At 46.2% G+C, this 18,183-nt stretch overlaps 1 protein-coding gene across 3 annotated transcripts in view; it reads right to left on the bottom strand.

Moving 5' to 3' along the window:
- Positions 1-17,879, bottom strand: part of XPO6 (exportin 6) — a 58,012-nt gene extending 40,133 nt beyond the window's left edge. For 2 of the 3 annotated variants that reach the window (XM_072877845.1, XM_072877846.1), the window contains exons 1-2: positions 17,452-17,878; positions 888-978 (exon numbers count right to left, since the gene is read on the bottom strand). In XM_072877845.1, the coding sequence (XP_072733946.1) occupies positions 888-978; positions 17,452-17,454 (94 nt within the window). In that variant the 5' untranslated portion in view covers positions 17,455-17,878. Of the gene's footprint in view, positions 1-887; positions 979-17,451 lie in introns of all 3 variants that reach the window. The other variant, XM_072877844.1, reaches the window with a different exon arrangement.
- Between the last annotated feature and the right edge of the window lie 304 nt (positions 17,880-18,183).

The following is an 18,183-nucleotide window of genomic DNA, read 5'->3' as shown; positions in this document are numbered from 1 at the left end:
AGGATCAAGTGACTATGTACCAAATGTGGCAAAGGGAAAAGCTGCAAGGGCTGTTTTACAGGCTAGTCAAATTTAAGCCTTATTCAGTTGGTTTATTTCCTGCAACTTAAGCAGGAAAACAGGGGATGCTGAAGGCTTTTACCTTTTCCACAGCAGGAGATCTCCACAACAGGAGAAAAAAAAAAAAAAAAAAAGAAAAACTTGCCTAGTTGCTTATTTGTTATTTTACCAGATTTCTGGGAGAAGTCTTTCATGCTGATCATACTTTTGGCACTGAAGTTAGAGACAACAGAATTTTGAGAATAAAAGCAAACAGCCTATTTACACCCGTTAACCACAGATGCAAGAAGCTCATCTAGAGCACCTGTAAGATCTCTGCTGGTTTTCAGAAGGACATATTTAATAATACCAGCCAAAATGAAACCACACTCCCATTTGTCATTTCACATTAACTAGGACAGTCTTCTGCTTTCCCTTCTTAATGCTGAACAAATCGGAAGTCCATGCTCCATCTCGAGGCAGAAGGTAGAGGTTTTCCAGGACGTGCAATTCAACCATGTACAGACAGAGAAAAACGTAACATCCTTCTCCCACCCTAACCAACTTACTACCCTTGATAAAAAACTGCATCTCCATGCTCACAGCAGCAGACAGTTACTGACATATTAATCATCTATAGGACCCGCCATGGGATCTCTGAAACTCCAACTACAGAAGCCTTTACTTCAAGTTCATACGTAAGCAGGAGAGGCTAGGATGCCAGTTCGCTATCAGCTAGAGCACTTTCATCTGCTATATTTGTTTAACATAACCAAGTCACCTCTGCTGAGGTCCTGCAGGCAGCAGAAACCAAAGGGGACCACCTTTTAGAAGTGGCATGAACTCACCTATCTCGCGTTTCCGCTCATTCGTTGTGCAATTGTGGAAAAACTCTGTCATGAGACTCTCCAAAGCCCGTAGCGAGGCCTCTTCAGATGCCTGGGAACGACATTTAAAGGAAAGAGTTAAAACTAACTTCCCCTCTGAGTTGCACACAGGAGGTCAGCATCATTCACATCACAGATGCACCCAAAAACCAACAAGAGCATGAAGTCCAGGTGGAGGGCAAAATAATCTGGAATTTTAACTGCTCATTGGTGCCAAGTAGCAACAAGATTTGTACTCTGCAAGTGAAAGCTTTGGACATGAAGGACCACTTGCTCAGCTGCATTAACTAACAAAAACAGTACGAGAAGTTTCCTTTTTTTTTGGTGGCATTTAGTAATTTTAAGTTAGCTCATCCTTGTCAAATAATTCTCACAAAGACAGCAAGTTCAAGTGAAGATGCTTTCAGATGTTTAGAGATAATACATACAGCAATAGCACAGGGAGCATGAGAGGACTCCTGACACCTATTCCTGTCTTTGTCTCGGTGCCACACTGCACCACATTGCCACCTGCAACACTGATGGTGCTCAGGAAGCAGCAGCTTGAAAGATTAAAGAATTTCCAGCACTTTGAAAAGCAATATACAAGTATTCAGCTATTTGATTCCAGAAGAACATCCCCCCACCTCCACATTTAGCTTTTATTATTGGAATTCATCAGTTATAGCTCATTGTTTCCAAGTCCTAAAAAAAATTACCAGAATTAGTATACAGCCCTTGCAAGGTCACTATAGTTTTGCAACTCTCTGGAGTTGGGATGATTTTATTCTATAACAGCTCACCACTGAGCTTAGCCTCTCTAGCTGCGCCACACTTCCCTTACGGTCTAAGCCTGATAATGGATTGCCTTAGAAAACAGTACAGACCATGCTATTAGTCATTCCTCCAACGTTTTCAGCGCATGCTATCAATAATAAATGCATCAAGATTCAAGCCCCGACCTTCCTCTGCACAGAAACAAAGTAAACTATTAAAGAAAACTGAAAGTTCTGCCTCAAAAAAATAAAAACTGAAACAAAAATTATGACTGGCAGTCTTCTGCAAAGCGACAAGCGAGACAACTTGCAGAAACACTACGGGCTTCTGCTAGTTCCTATTTCCACGTACAGCAGCTTCCCCAAGGACCACCACAGGGCCAAGCAGCAGGAGACCCTCCTCAAACAGCCGGGGGTTGGATTAACCCCCCAGGAGAACCGACAGCTCAACACAACAGTGTGGGAACAGAAATTCTGCTCTGTTCTCCAAACAAGTGGAAATGGATGCTCTCTAGGACACTGTGCATTTTCAGTTACTTAGCAAAGGAATACTGAATTTCATCCTACCTTTCCTATTCCTTCCCCCCCTTTCTTCTTTTTTTTTTCTTTTTAAAGACCTGCTCTAGAAAGCAAGGACTATTTTAGCAAGAAACACTGTTAGTGGGAAATTGGCTTAAAATAACCTACAATCAAATCAAAGCCACTTTGTCAGCTTAAGCAAAATCAAGCACCCATTATCACCTCTTTAATCCATTTATACATGGCCTCTGCAAACAGTCCCTTGCACCGTAAACTTCCCCTTGAAGCTGGCCCTTTAGCCGGCTTCAAGTCAGTCTCCTCCTTGCTTCAAGAACAGTCTCCTCCTCCTGCCAGTCACCATTTCCCAGATAACAGCAACACTGCGGATAAGAGCCTCACTTGAAAAAAAAAATTTGATTAAGCGGAGTCCTTAATGACATGAGCATATAGCCACACTGCCATTTCTATGCATTTCTTTCTGGGACATTGCACATTGTTGCAAGTTCCTCCCAACCAGAGCCAGACGTGCATATCCAACATTTTCGTAAATCCCTGCAGTTTACTTCCCTGCTGCTCAACACGGAGTAAGTCTCACCAGCAGTTTCTGATGCCAAACCCCCAAAGAGGAGTTTCTGAACGTTGGACAGATCAATTTGATGCAAATTCCTCTGCAAGAAGCACTGTTCTCCCACTCCACCCCTCCACCAGCCAAGATCAAGATGACCTCAATTCACAGAGAAGCATTAGCTCTTCACACAGGAATGGCAGGGCTCAATCGTTTTCGGATAGTTAATTCAATCCTTTAGGAAGAGTAGTTGAGATAAGTCAATTTTTTCCAAGATTCAAGATTTATTTCCTACTTTTGGAAATAAATTGCAGAGTTTTCATAAATCTTGAACATCTGACATGTCCTCCACTGACTTCAAACTGCCTCAGCACTGAGATTTTGAACATGAGAGCGCCTACTCCTAGGAACATGCTTAGTCTTTTATATAAAAACACCACCATCACAATGTTCAACGTGTCAAAAGCAAAACAGAAAACAGAGAGCAAAACGCAAGCATTTTATGTAAAAAGCCCAGGCTGGCCAGTATCCAAGGCCAACTTGGGCAGAAAGAAACAGCGTGACCTCCGAGATTGTTTTCTTCTCCTGTTTGACTTCTCCTGGCTGTTCCAGGGGTTTGGCCAAAGGAAGGTGGAGTAGCACAAATTGTCTGAAGTAATCAAAACCCAGCCCAGACAGGCTCCACAAACAGGAGAGCCTCCCAGGTCTTCTACCAGGTGCTATCTGATGGCCACACCAAGCGCACCCCCTTCTAGCTGCTGGCAGGACTTAAAAAGGTAGAGAGCAGCGTTCTGCATTTGCTAATGCCTTTGGGTATTCCTCAAGTTCCTGGAGCATGCAGTAATCACCCACCTTTCAAGCAAAGGCTCTGATAACTAGGTCATTGAGATAAAGAGGACACATGCTGTTGGAGAGCTGTGGAGGAAATTTACTGTACCTATATCCAGACACCCCAGAAAGTAGATTATCTAGTGAGGCTATAATAAAAGTAGGCTGTTTGTAGGACCGGCGGCTGTACATGTCTGTAATATTTCCAGCTGCACCTCAGTATTACTGCTCACATTAATATGCAGTTTGCTTTCTTCTAGGGCTCGGTGGTTACTCTGCACTGAAGAAAAGAACAGGAAAGCATCACCAGGGTCTGCAAAGACAAATGCCAATGAATCCTGATACCGACCAGCAATGCATGGACTTTAACGACTGCCTCAGTCCTGCACGGTCAGGACAAGATCAAACCCCACAGGCAGTCAGAACCAGCAGCACTCACTTCACTTTCTGTCTGGTCTGGAATTCAGCCATTTGAGTCATATGCAAATTTCATTTTTAAAGGTTTTCAAGGAAAGTCATGACGTCTGGACCATCATTAGCAGAATTTACTACAGACTTTCTGGGTAAGGGCTGGCAGTTTGCCTCACCTTCCTGAGGCATTACAAAATATTCAACTATTAAACCAGGAATACTTCCCACTCATTTTCACGAGTTATAGAATCTGACCGCTGTAAAAAAACACCCCCAACGTCTCAGGCTACTCAGGGCTGGATCAAACTGCCAGGAAATGCAGTTTGCTCTGTTCTGTCAACCATTTAAGAAAAAAAATACTCAATTCTATGAACCCCGTTTGGAGAGCAGGTAATGTGAGCTTTTTACCATGAAAATCTCTGCAATTCACTAAAAACAGTCAAGGTAAGATCTGACATGCCACCATCTACACTAGCTCCACTGCTTCCGATTGCCCAAATGCTATGGTTGAGCTCAGGCCCGCAGGCTGCTGCGGGGAGGATCTCAGCTGCCAGATTCAGCAGATCCTCCAGCCAAAGACAATGTCCTCAGTCACAGCTTGGTTAGGTGAACAAGTTAGTGATACGTGAAAGTAAGCAAGTGAGTCTAAACGCCAGTGCACCGACAGCTACAGATTCCTGTGTTCCAGTAGGACATCCATACTTCAACCTAGAAATTGTTTCCAAGATAGCATCTCAGGAGATGCGTCATAGCTGATTCTCCCCCAAATAGGTGCTGTTAACTGCTGCTGTGCTATGTTGGGTCCGCGCTGCATGGATCGGGCAAGCGTCAGGTCTGCCCCAAGTCTGCTGCTCCTGGAACTGCCCCGTCTGATCTGAGCCTGACTTGACATGGATCAGGGTGGGAGAGAGCCACTGTCAATCTACGTCCTTACCATCCCCATGTTTGTGTCATTAAGTTTGCTAAAGGTGTTCCATTAACCGTTATCAAGCTAGAGGCGTGTAGCTGCTTACTCATACCATTTATCTTTGAACTCCAACCTTTAATAGCAGTCTCATACAACCAGAAAAATGACAGATTCACAGCTGAGACTACAGCTTCCTATTTTAACAGAAATTAAGAGATTTGCTACCAAGAACTTGCATGTTCAAAGACACTCTCCATCCCCCAAAGTACCAAAAGAAGGATCTACAAAACCCGGATGTACCAGCTGATTTCAGGGCTATGGTTCAATTACACTTTAAGATGTATGAGCCATTAACTGATTCCTGTTGATTAAAGAAAAAATATTAATAGCTAACTCACTGCATTTTAGGCTGTTCAAAATCCAGTTCACTGCACCTCAATAAGGCTCCGGAAAAGCAAAATCTTTGCCCCTTGCTGCTTAAACTAGGACTCCATAACAAGTTCGGTTTAGCCTGTAGCCTATGACTAAAGCATTCGGGTAGGATGAGTTACTCATCCAACTCTGGCGAATAACAGAGCAATGATTTTTGGATTGCAATTTAGACATTGCACATTTACTTTAATAGAAGATACAACACTAATTTTAGTTTGCATATAACCAAAGACAACCCCCCACCCCCTTAAAAAAGTACCTGATCGTTCTGGAAGATATGAAAGTGCTTTATAAAAGCCATTTCCATTTTCTCCAGAAGTGCTTTCATTTAGAGCTCACTTCCTATCTTTTTATTTCATTTTACGTTCTCTAAAGCGATTGTTTCTTTTAGAGGAAAGCTTTCCTCTAATGCTTTGCCATAAAAACACAAGCTGTTAACCTTTTAATGCTTGCTATTAACAGCTCAGTAGAGTATCGATCATACAAACGGTGCTCTAAATATGGCAACTCAGGCTGATGACAACTGCAAGAGGAGGGTTATGTCTGTTGATTTTTTTTCTAATGTGTTTGGAAATGGGTATCACTCCCAGACAAAATTAAGGTAATCCCTCTACAAAGGCTTTTTTAGTAAGATGTTAATTGCAGCTGCAGTGTGACAAAGGTGACTCCAACCATCCTTCAGGCAGCAGTGGAAGCACCTTCCTCCAACAAAGAATGGATTTTACACCAGGAGAGCTGAATCTTAAAAACACCTCTTCCACAGTGGCAGGTAGGAAACACACTTGCACCGCTGAACCCAGAAGCCTTCACTGCAACGTCTCTACTCGTTATTTGAAGATGGGATCTCTCTCTGTTAGGGAGCTGTTATTCACCACCCCTCTGCACCCCATCATGTTTTTAACTCAGACACCCACTCTTGTTCCATCCCTCCCTTCAATGCCTGCACTGCTGAAGCACTTTTTACCCTGTATCTCACACCTACCAGCCCATAAAGCCTCCCTACACCATATATTGACAGCAAACATAGGTATTTTTCCAGCGCAGCCCTGACCTCCTAATGTTTTGGGGCCTCCTTCTACATCCCCTTCCTACCCACCATGTCTCCTACCATCAGCAGCACAAGACACACAGCCCAGCACAATTCAGCCTCCCTCTGGTTATCAAGGTTTGGATCTCATTTACCCAGCTCTGCTAAAATGAGTTATCAGCTGCATCTACCAGCTTGTGCTCTTAACTGGCAACTCCTGCAGGAGAGCACACAACGTGCAACCCCCTTGTTTGAAGTGTTCCCAGCAGGAATTGCTATAATGCCCCCAAGAAGCCAGCGCGTAGGGTTAAGAAGAGAAAAGAAAAATCATGCCCACACCACAACGGCAGCTGCTAGTATAAAATAACTCATCATGACCCTGCCTTTGCTAAATTACACTGCCCCATCCTCTTCCAACCCAGAGCCTTCTGCTTCCAATTTTGTGCAGTTACTTAATAGTAGAATTACATACATACAAATACAAACCACTACACTTAGCTGCTGAATTTTCTTCCTCCTATTATTTTATCTTTTTTTTTTTTAGCGTTGCAGATAATTTTTAAGGAAACTCAGTCGAGGCTAATTTAATAACACATATACCTAACGTACATATGTACTAAGGTAGTAATTTACTCATTTAAGAATTACTAGGCTGTCTTTCAAAGCCCCTCCCTGCCCAAGCCCTAACATAACATAATGAACGTGTAAATTAGTAATTACACTCTCAGAAAGATGGTGGGTCATTTCAAGCCTACTTGTGTGGGACACAAAAGCCCTCCTTTTGTAGCTGTCAGCGAAGCACAGATATTACCAGCCACTTCAGCGAACCCCTGGAACAGCCTTGGGTCACTCGATGCAGTGAAGCTCACGAAAGAACTGAAGCACAGTATTATTTTTAGCAACAAAAGCAGAATGATGAAGTGTTTTAAAGGTTGTACGACACCCAATGCATCCTCTAGAAAGGATGAATGCACACTACCGAGAGGCAGAGCCTGGCAGCTCAAAGGCAGTATTACTTACTACATTTAATCATTTCCAACTAATGATTTTAGATGTCTGGGGTTTCACACTTATTCCCAGGGTCTCCTTACCAGTATAACTCACACAGAGGTCTTAAATTAGGAGACAGCACGCAGACCCTGCGACATACGTGCTCCCTGGCAGTACGCTGCTGATGGTATCAAGACACAGCTCAGCCTTTATTCTCAGTTTCCTTGTTGCATTTCAGAGATGTTTTTGTGGTTTAATGAATAGAAACTAGACTCGGCTTCAGTCTGTGCTTTGAGAACAGCTCAGGCTCCTGGTGCCATTTCAAGAGATCTCCTGGCTGCAGAATACAGCCTGCTTATCTGGTTCATTTGTTTCAAGAGCCACAACTTTGACAGTTCACTAATGAGACGTAGATTTTGCAAACCCATTTCTGTTATACTACAATTTAAGCAAAAAATCTACTATAAAAGTAACGAATTACTGTTCTACCTCAAGGCAATCGATGGAGGAATAAAGGCACTACGCTACTCTCCATCTCCCTGCTGTGATGAAGCTCATGTCCGGCACCAGAGCTGCTCAAGGCCCTTCTGCCTATACAACCCATCACCCCAGACTGCACTTCAGGAATCAAGGTATTTTATTTAAACTAAAAATGACTAAAGGACTAAACTAAAAAGGACTAAAAATGACCACAGGCTGAACACTACTGCGTGGAACAGGCTATGGAGAGCCAGCAGCGATAATCTGATTTCTCGAACAGGATAAAGAGATCATCTTACCTGTAAACAGCCTGCTACACAAATAACCAGGCACCTTTTTGAATACCTAAGGGATCTTATTTCTTAAATCTTCTTGTACAGGCAGGTTCAGTTAACCAGGCTTCAGGTTTTAAGGCTGAACTTTGACTAACAGGCTCAAGTGTCCGAGTCTGATTCTTTCTAAACCGATAACTCTTAACTGACATAATCAAGTCCAGCAGCCAGCATGTCCTCTACCAAGCATTTTGCATTTGCTTTGCTTTTTACAAAACACTCATTACATGGAAACACAGCAACCATAGAGCATTAAAATTCAACATCTACAAATTCTCTTAGAAACCCACCAAGGGAATAAAATAATCATAGCAAGCTGGCATAAGCAAAGTAAGATTTAGACGCAGTACCGCTGAGGATGAGCCCAAGAGCAGCCACCATCAAACTGCGATTTATAGGGCACCGCTGCCCGGGGATGGCAGGCAGGTCACGTGCTGATGACTTGCCAATTGATTTATTGTGGTTTAGCTGCTGGAAGAGACTTAGCAACACATTATTTCCCCAAAAAAGTAATTGCTAAAATAATGATCTACGGACGAGAAGCGTAGAAGTATCCAAAGCAGACCACTCGAGATCGATACTCTGCATCATACGACTGCACATCACCATAGCACGGGGGTCCCAGGTGGGTACAGCTGGCACTAGAGCCATTTTTTGGACTTACGACTTAAATTTGACAATCCAGCTACAGTCATCAGACTTTCCTCAGTAGACACTCTGCTCAGGCAGTTCTCAGCTGCTGTACACCACTTTTTCAGCCAAAACTGATAACAATTTTTCAGTTTGGGTGTTATCAGAAAAAACAAGCCATAAAGTCATAGTACGCTCTTCAGATGGACACCACACAAGGTTGACCACTTGCCAAGGCTGGTCAGCTGGGCACATGCCCCTTTCTGAATGCTAAAACACTGCAAGGTGACTCTGGCTCTCTTCCAGAGTACAGAATTAACTTAAACTCTTCCGGTGAAGTCTAGAAACTCATCTCTAAAGGGAACAGTTTTGCAATCTCAGTGTTCGGGTCCATCCTTTCACCTCACCCCCTCCCCCTTTGCTGGGTTCCCTGGGATGTGCCACACTTCAAATGAGCCTGCGACCCCTTGGAGGGAGATCCCATCCCTTCTTGTAAGGCGATGCTCGTGCAGGAGCTGCGGGACCACGGTCACAGGGTACAAGTCACTTCCCTTTTCTCTGCATAAGCAAATCTAGGCTTGCACAAACAGGACCACAGAGCTAGCCCAAACAAATGCATGCAACTTAACTAATTTTGAGATAACACTTCCCCTGCCATTTTAGGTGAAGTAACCTGAGTTTTAAAAAGGCAGGTGGGAAAAAGATCCCAAGGCCATACTAGTTTGGACACAAGTATGTTGGGGGGAGGGTATTTGTGGAGGGAATAAAAAACTCCTTATAAAAATTATTCATAAAATGAAAAAGGTATAAGGAAAATGCTTGCATCTTCTTACTCAAATGGTCCAGAACAATCAAGAGATGAGCAGCAGCATGGCCTTTTTATTTGAAGTCAGTTTTAAAAAAACCCAACACACCTATCTTCATGTTTTAACCAAGTCTTTCTACAAAGAACACTATTCTTGCTCTTACAGATGGTTATTTGACAATTAAAAATGCTAAAAAGCTTGCTCCTCACCACTTGTTCAAATGTGGCAGCTCCTTTGACCAGAGAGGAGACTAGAAAAGACGCATAAGTGATAGGAGTCATAAACCTGGCATGCTGGCATATCAGCACTAAGCCATCCAAGATGCATTAACAGATTTTTAAAAACACTTCAAATACTTTACTGTCTGCAGAGCCATAAATAAGCCCTTATTTATCTCAACCTGCAGACAACTCACAATAATACCCGGACAAACACTCTGAACTGCAGTTGTTTGCAATCCTAACTTAAGGAGTCTCTGAAAGTATGCACATATGCAGAGTTGGAAATGGAAAGCACTAGGACAAGCAAAAAAGAAAGCAAATGCAAGAAGAAAACAATTATTCAGCATATTTCTTAAAGTGGCACTTCTATTCAGATGCAGCTCCATCTACAGAAAGGCAAACCCCCGCTGAGATTTTAACTGCACTGACACATCCCAGCTGCTCATTTTCCAGGTAGTTCTCCGACATCCACTGCTGCCTGGCAGGATTAAGCCCATTACCTTGGGGAAAAACTCTCCCAGCCCCAGACTATGCAAAGTGACATCAGTGAAAGGTTCATGGTAAACTTGGGAGAAGGATTATACCTTACCCAATATATTACACCAGCCAGACCCGATTTCCAGGGAGGTACGATTACACTACACAAAAATACAGTATTTTATAAGACCCTCACCCCCTGTCAAAGAGAAGGAAAAAAGACTGCGATATTGCAAGTTTAATTCCTGGCAAGAGCATTAAAACTTGTGTTGGGCATTTAAGAGTGTATAATGAAACTATCACGGATAACATGTACCATGGGAATAACTCTGCAAGTCGTCTTTTTTTTTTTTTTAAATTTTAAATGTTTCCAAAGGACAGCACATGCAGGAAGAACTTCTAGTCCACTTAAAGAAAAACAAGATGTTGGTACCTGCGATGCTTCTGCACTTTGGGGTATTTCACAACAGCAGTCTGTTTCTCACCCTTGCATCTCCTGCAGCTCTGGGGCAAGCCTCGCATGCCGCCCGCGGGGAAGGCTGCGGGGCTTTCCTCCCCAGGACCGGTGGGCTCCGACAGGCCAACACACAACCAGACTTCAGTCAACACGACCTGGCCCGCTTCATCAAGTGCCAGCAGGAAACAAGAAAAAGCAGCTGAAACTCTGCTGCAAGCTGCTGCAAAGCAGCCTTCTCCTCCTTCACCTTTCCCCCATCACAAATTATTTCTCCCGGTCTCCTGGCGGGAGCAGAGGAGCAGCTGGTGCAGCCCTCAGACACGGATGGGAGCAGAACAGCCTTGCTGCTGAGCACCTACCTCGCAATTGCACAACAGAGATTATAGGCTATGGATCGCATCGTCCTCCTCTTTCTTTTTTTCTCCTCTACGTTTGCAAAAGGAAAGCCAAGGAATTGTAGAAAATTCAATCTTCTCTCCATAAGCAAAGGAACTGGGCAATGGTATGGGGGGGAATGACAAATTAATCACTACAGCGTAGTGCTCTCTACTGTATCCCTTCTAGACCTTGATTTTAAACACATTGTTCTTTGACACCAGCTACTACTCCAAGAAAACAACCACTGAGACAAACTTCAGTGGAAGAAACCGCGCTCAATCCCAAAGAAAAGGACTAGTGGTATTGCAACGCAGAAGAAATCTGTGCTGTTTCTACCCATTGAAGCAGGAGAGAATCAACCAAGCACAACACAGATTTTTCAGACAAAATTATCTCTTGTAAGGAAAAAAAAACCCCACTCTTTCCTCTGGAAGGCTGCATCCCCTGCATTCAGTGCTGACTTTGGCATCCTGACAAGCCAGTATACAAAACAGATGAGTACGCTCCTTTCTCAAAAGAAGGGACAAAAACAAATCACAACAATCCCTCTCGGGAAGAAATTCATGCTGCAATTAAAGCTGTAATAAAATATTAAGTCAAACTGCTAAAAATACACACAGACTTGCAGACCCAGCCACAAACTTGGAGATGCTGAAACAAATAAAAGATAATTTGGAGCATGAATGCAAAGTTCTGGGAAATGGTAAAAGAAATTTCTTTCTGGGCATGATCACCATAGGAGAGGGATCAGGGAAGATTAGGGGGAAAAAAAAAATAAGGAGTTTGTAATGTTGCTAGAAGAGCCTGAAACACTTCAGGAGGAGTGAAAGCTTCCTATCCTGATTGTAAATAGAAAACAGAAAACTAGATCAAGAAAGCAGTAAGAGACGTGTGTGTGCGTAGGGGGTATGGTTGGAAAAAAGTTGCTTCACCGCAGAAACACCTTTCACCACCGTTAGGTGGTCCTGAGCCCAGGCTCAGAGAAGCTGCACTGTCCCCGACCTTCCAGAGGGCAGAGGCTCTCAGCAGAGGACCACTCCATTTCTGACCACGGAAAGAAACCCCAGGGGCTGCCTGGATGAGTAAGCAACTTCTTGAACATCGTCATCAGTAGGGGAAAAAGCCAATTGCTACACACTTCACCTCTATAAATGGTATTCCAAGCATTTCATTTTGACAAAACAAAGCAGGCAAACACTTTATTTTTTGTCCAAAAGTAGAAGATTGCCAGGTTAACACCTGGGACGCAGCAGTGACCCAAATACAAATATAGTTACTAACAGGAAATATCTGCTGACTGATAGAGGATAATGATTTGTAAGGCTTTTAGGACATATTATTCTACCCACCAGGTATCAGTCTATACACATAAAAGCTACATTTTTTTATTTTGCATATATCAACATCCGTTAAGAAATAACAACAGCAGCTCCTTCTCCCTGATCTGAATGGCAACACCTAACAATGTGCATTAAAATAACCAAACAGAACACAAATTCCTTGGAGCTTTTAGGTATCCGCACACTGAGCGATCTCTTTGCAGTGCCGAACGCCACTGCATGAGCTCAGTCCTACATGCCAGGTTTTAATGCTTTTCTACTGTAATAATCCCAACAACCAACACTCATCTATCAGTAGATTGCCACAATCATCATCTAGCAGAAAGAGGCTTTTCGAGCTAGTTTAGTAGACCTTGAGGCTCAACAATTTTGCCTTAATACCTTTTAGTCCGTCTGGAGACAGTACAGCCTACATTTAGCTTGAAATATGGCATATGTACTGTAGTTATAGATCCTGAAAGGTATTATGTATAACCATTCCGCTAAATTAGCTATTTTCTTCAGAGAAAAAGCTTTCTTCCTGGGGGAAGGATCCTTAACAGCCACAGTTGAGACCAGCTTTCCTGCTACAAACTCAGTTCCGATTCCTCTTTCTTCTAACTCTGCCAAAAGGGACGCACAGGTTCAGCCTTCAGCCAGGGCCACCGCAGGCAGATGCTACTGCCGAGGGTGTCACAGCAGGCAGAGCTGCCCACCCGGCCACGCACCACACCGTGCCGCGCTCCGCAGCCACACGGGCTTTGTTGCAGAACTAGTAAATATGTGAAACAGTTCACCAGCATTAAGTCTCAGCTCCCGTTTCATGATTTAATAAAGCAGGGATAACGAAGGGGCACAGAAAGTTACGACGTGACTTGAAGGCCAAAAAAGGAAGCCAGATGTTGGAGCTGAGGCTAGAACTTCGAAGTTCCTATTCTCTTGTTTCTCTAGTCAGTAGAGTGAGTCAGAATGGTTTTAAAAAGGGTTTACTTTTATTTTTAAACTATGCACTTTAAGGGGATATACAGAAAGCTGACAGAACTTCGGACTACACCACAGCAGTCTAGTTTTGATGCTGCACATCAGCTGGCAGTGTCGGAGCTGCCTGGGGGAGGGGACGACACGCTCCAGCTCCCTCTTGGCCTCAAAAACCTCCACAAGCAGAGGCCACCTCGCCATGCGCGAGCGCTTCCTGCCCGCCGCAGCACAGGCAGCACGCTCTGCGACAGGGAGCTTTACCATCTTCTCCATCCCTTGTTACGGGTAGACATCCTCATAGCTCACCTGCTTCAGCATCAGGCGGCAGCAGCCCAAAGGTGATTTAAGCGTCCCTAGCACGACGGGACAGCCAGGCAGAGTGGTTTTGCAAAAGCAAGAAGCTGCTGCTGCCTCCTGCCATAACAATGTCCTCAGCCACCTGTGCAGTGGGCATCAGGAGCGGGCCCACAAACACAGTTCACAGCCCACAGAACTGATCTAGCCTTCGGGCCACCAGCTAGCCACACCGACATACGTGATAAACGTGAGCTATTTTGGTAATTCAGCAGCAAGCTCCTTGGTAACCAAGAGCGCCAGAGCAACCTATGGCTCACTGGCAATACCTGGCTAGATACGGTGCAGTCCAGACATACTTTATTCCTTAGCAAATGGAAGGCTTAAACCATCGTCAGGTCTCCAAAGGAAGCTTTAAGCACAAGAAAATGACAGCACTTACTGCTAGAAAAAATTGGAAGGTGATAATAGGGGCTATAAAATAAAAGCTGGGATGCTGCTGTGGAAAACTTAGAAAGATTCAAGCTACACACGCCCACTGCCTACTTCCATTTCTGCAAGCTATATTTGCTTCATGCAGAACAGGGACACAAGCTTCTTTGGATCTAATGTTGCTGCTTCTATTGTCTGCTTCCCACTTTGCTACACACTTATGAGGCCTAGTGATAACCTGAAAGAAGAGTGACTTGTTTTGTAACTAAAGCCAACACGTTTGAGAAGCCTGTTTGCAGTTCTCTGACTGAAGGGTTGACTTCATCTTTAAATCTGCTGCCTAACACAATAGCATTTCCTGGAAGAAGTCCCTTTTCCTAAGCTGTTCTTCTAGTTGCTGGCAGGATACAAATCCCAGATAATTGAAGAATACATTCACTAGGAGGTAATCACCTGACTTCCAACCCCACATGGGAGTTACGAATGCACTTGCCAGGTGACTGATATGGCTCAGGAGATCATAACTGAGCTCTGATGGCTTCAGAGGCGCTCCATCTTTGCTAGTGGAAGCAGAAAAAAAGGTGAAAGAATGAGTGATGAGACAAATCCATAGCTTATTAGGATGCAAAACAAACACGCATTCAAGGACTAGTTCCACGAACAATATTTATTTTGAAGCTGTTCACTAAAATCATCTAGAAGGATCCTAAAGGTTGACCAGGAAACCATATTAATACTTTCTGCTCTATTAAAGAAGAGAAAAGCTTGAAGAGTGCCACACGAGCGCGTCAGTTGGAGCTAGTTACTCTGTGTTTAGAGGTTAACTTGACTCCACAGAAATCTGCTTGAGAAGCCTGTATTTTACAATACTCTATTTTCTCTACAAAGATATCACGACATCATCAACATTGACACATCTTCTTCACAGAAAGCCACAAACTGGGTGCTGTACAAGAACTATTTAGCAGACGTGCAACGTGCATTAATAGTCTGACAGGCCACAAGCATGTAATAACCACCACGCAAGGTACGACGACCAGAAAGCTTGACACAGCAGGGCTGCTCTTTAACGAATACCTCAGAAAGCAAAAGAATGATTCAAGCTTCCCGTGAAACTAAATAGTATTTTAATGGTGGCTTAAGATTTCTGAGCCATTAGTGGCATCTAAGCACACTGAACTGGCACCTGTTTTACAACATGTGCAGTTTCTGAGCACATTGCACATCACTGGTTTCCCCTCCTCCCTTGATGGGTGCTCTGACTTTACAACTTGTTGTTCTCAACATTCCTTCCCAGTTAATCAAGCTCTAACTCATTACTGCTCCCATTGCTCACTCCCTTCCATATCAACCCAATTCAACTTCAACTAATAAAATCTGCTCCCACAACTCTATTTTTGACAGCAGAGTTTAATTATGTTTTACTGATTCCCAGTATGCCTTACAGCATCTCATCTTCACACTTTTCCAACTGTTTCCAGGAAGGAGGGTACACTAGCAGCAGAACATGCCCATCTGTAAGCTCCAAGGAAATGGGAGCATAAGGAAAATCTTGCACAGTAGTCACATGATGAGTTACAACAGTAAATTCTGCAGTATAGCCTGATAACTGCTTCTCAACTTCCAAAGCCAGTACTCGGCTTGTAGCTGAACCAAATATTGGATGTTCAAGGAGAAAAAGAAAACAAGATGTAATTCAGGAGGCTAAATGTGCATATCTGTATGAAGGCAAGGGAAGAACTAAGAAATCCTTTTGCCACCTGCAATTATTACTGCACACCCTTTACAAAACCCTGTAACCTCTTTCCACATGCAGAGCTACAGCTTGTTATATACGACTGGTCTACCAAATTCTCTGAACTTAACCACAGTATTTATTCACCTTTGTGAGCCAGGGGTATTCACTAAAAAGAATCCACCTCAAGAATATCACCCTTTGTTCTAGCTTTGGCTGAAGGTAAATTCAGAAGGACCTGTGGCATTTGGCAGACAGGTCAGGAGTCCATCCTGAGCACGCAGGTACATCCCTCCAACTAATCAACGTGCGTGCAGACCCCGTAGTAGCAGGCTGCTACTTGTATTTATCGAGGAGATCACATCCCACCCCAGCAGACACTGTATGGAGTAGCAAAGCCTCTCAAAGGGACTAATGAAATTCAGTGTAAAAGGGCTACAGAAAGCAAGGTTTCACTAAACTAGCAATAGATGGTACCAGGAATACAGCAAACAATGTGCAGGTGTGATTATTTCAGCTCTTGAGTGAAGAAATTCACAACTGCAAACCAAGATCCCAACTTCCCGAAGAAAATGCAGGCTCAGGCCTTGCACCCCTTATCTAAGACAGCTTAAGCTAGAAAGTGGTTGAAAAGTAGATCAGTGACTACTGCCTGCACCCAGTGGGACTCTCTGGGCGAGACAGGACAGGAGGCAGTTTTCCATGAGCAGATCCAGGGCTGCCAAACACATCTCTACTTACTGATCAAGTGCAAAGTACATGTTTGTGGCTTTCCTTTGTCAACCCAGTAAATTGTGGGACATAAGGTTTCCTTGCAGGTAAAACAAGGGAAAAATAAGAAAAGCAGTTGTTACTTAGCACACCACTGCCAGCGCTTGGTACGGCGACAGTGAGCAACATCACGATCCCCTGAAGACGGATCTCCACCTACCAGCCCCGCAGGCCTGACTGCGTGCACCCAGTGAATTGAAAATGTCTTCTCTTGCTTCTTATCAAGGGAAAAAAAGATCACGCAAATCAAAGCATGCCGCATCTCAGCTCTGTATCTCTCGGTAGCATTGCGCATAGCTGCGACCGCTGCTGCCGGAAGACCAGGATCTACGGCAGAATGAAACAACGCTCCGCACAGAAGGGAACCCGGGCCGCTTCTGCCGCTTATCCAAGGCCGAACTGGAGGCGAGCGGGGCGCGCCCAGGGCCGGCGCTGCAGAAGACCGGTGCCTCTCAGCACGCCCCGGCACGAACGCTGCCCGGAAGAACGCCGGCCTCCGCAGCCTTTACCATTCGCTCCCACGGCGGCTCTGGGGCTGAAGGCCGCCCTCAACACCCGCAGGCCCCTCAGGGTCCCCAGGGCCCGCGGCCCCGGCCGGGACGCTGCCCAGGACGCAGCAGACCCCGGGCCGCTCGGTGCCCGTGCTGGGGGCAGGCCCTGAGGGCCGGCGGGCCCGGGACAGGCCGCAGGCCCCGCCGGAGCGCAGCAGAGCCTCCCTGCCCCCCCGCCCTGGGGGGGGCTCCGCGGCGGCGAGGCGGCCCCGCTCCCCGCCCGCACTCACCATGGCTGCCGGCGGCTCCCGCGGGGCGGCTCTAGGCAGGGCGCCGCGCTCCGCTCATGTCATGGCCGGCGGCTGCCGGCGGCGGGGCCTCCCCGCCCATGCACCGGCGAGCCCCCGCCGGCCGCAGAGCCCCGGGCACCGCAGGCGGTGGGAGGTGAGAGAGAGAGCCGCCGCCGCTGCCGCTGCCTCCCAGCCCCCGGGCCTCCCCCGGCCGGCGGGGACGGGGAGCCCCGGGGCGCTGGGGAGGGCCGCCGGAGGGCAGGCCCGCGCGGGCCGGGAGGGCGCGGCGCTCGCCGGCGGAAGGGAAGGGACGGGCGGGGAGCGCGGCGGGGCGCGGCGGCTGTCGGTACGGCCGGTGGCTACGCCAGGCGCATCCTGCCGCGCACCGGGGAGGCGGCTCTGCCGGCCCCGCCCCGCCCTCCCGCCGGAAGCGGTCGCCGGGCCCCCGCGGCCAATCAGAGCCGAGGCGGTGGCGCCGGCGCATGCGCACCTCGCCGCGGCACGCCGCCGGCCGCCATCTTGGAGAAGGGCGCGGTGCCTCGCGGTGGGGGGCGGGGGGCAGGGAGGGAAGGTGCACGCCCGGAGGTGCGCCTCGTCCCGCCCCGGCGCGGCTGCGCATGCGCGAAGGGCGCTTCCCGCCCGGCAGGAAGCGGCGGTCGGGGCGGTGTGTGTGTGCCCGCCCTTTGCCCGCGCGTGGCGGGGGGGGAGAGAGACACCCTGGGGGCGGGGCTC

The sequence above is a fragment of the Ciconia boyciana genome, chromosome 13 (assembly GCF_034638445.1).
Source record: "Ciconia boyciana chromosome 13, ASM3463844v1, whole genome shotgun sequence".
Taxonomy (NCBI): Eukaryota; Metazoa; Chordata; class Aves; order Ciconiiformes; family Ciconiidae; genus Ciconia; species Ciconia boyciana.
This window is presented reverse-complemented; position numbering and strand designations above follow the sequence as displayed.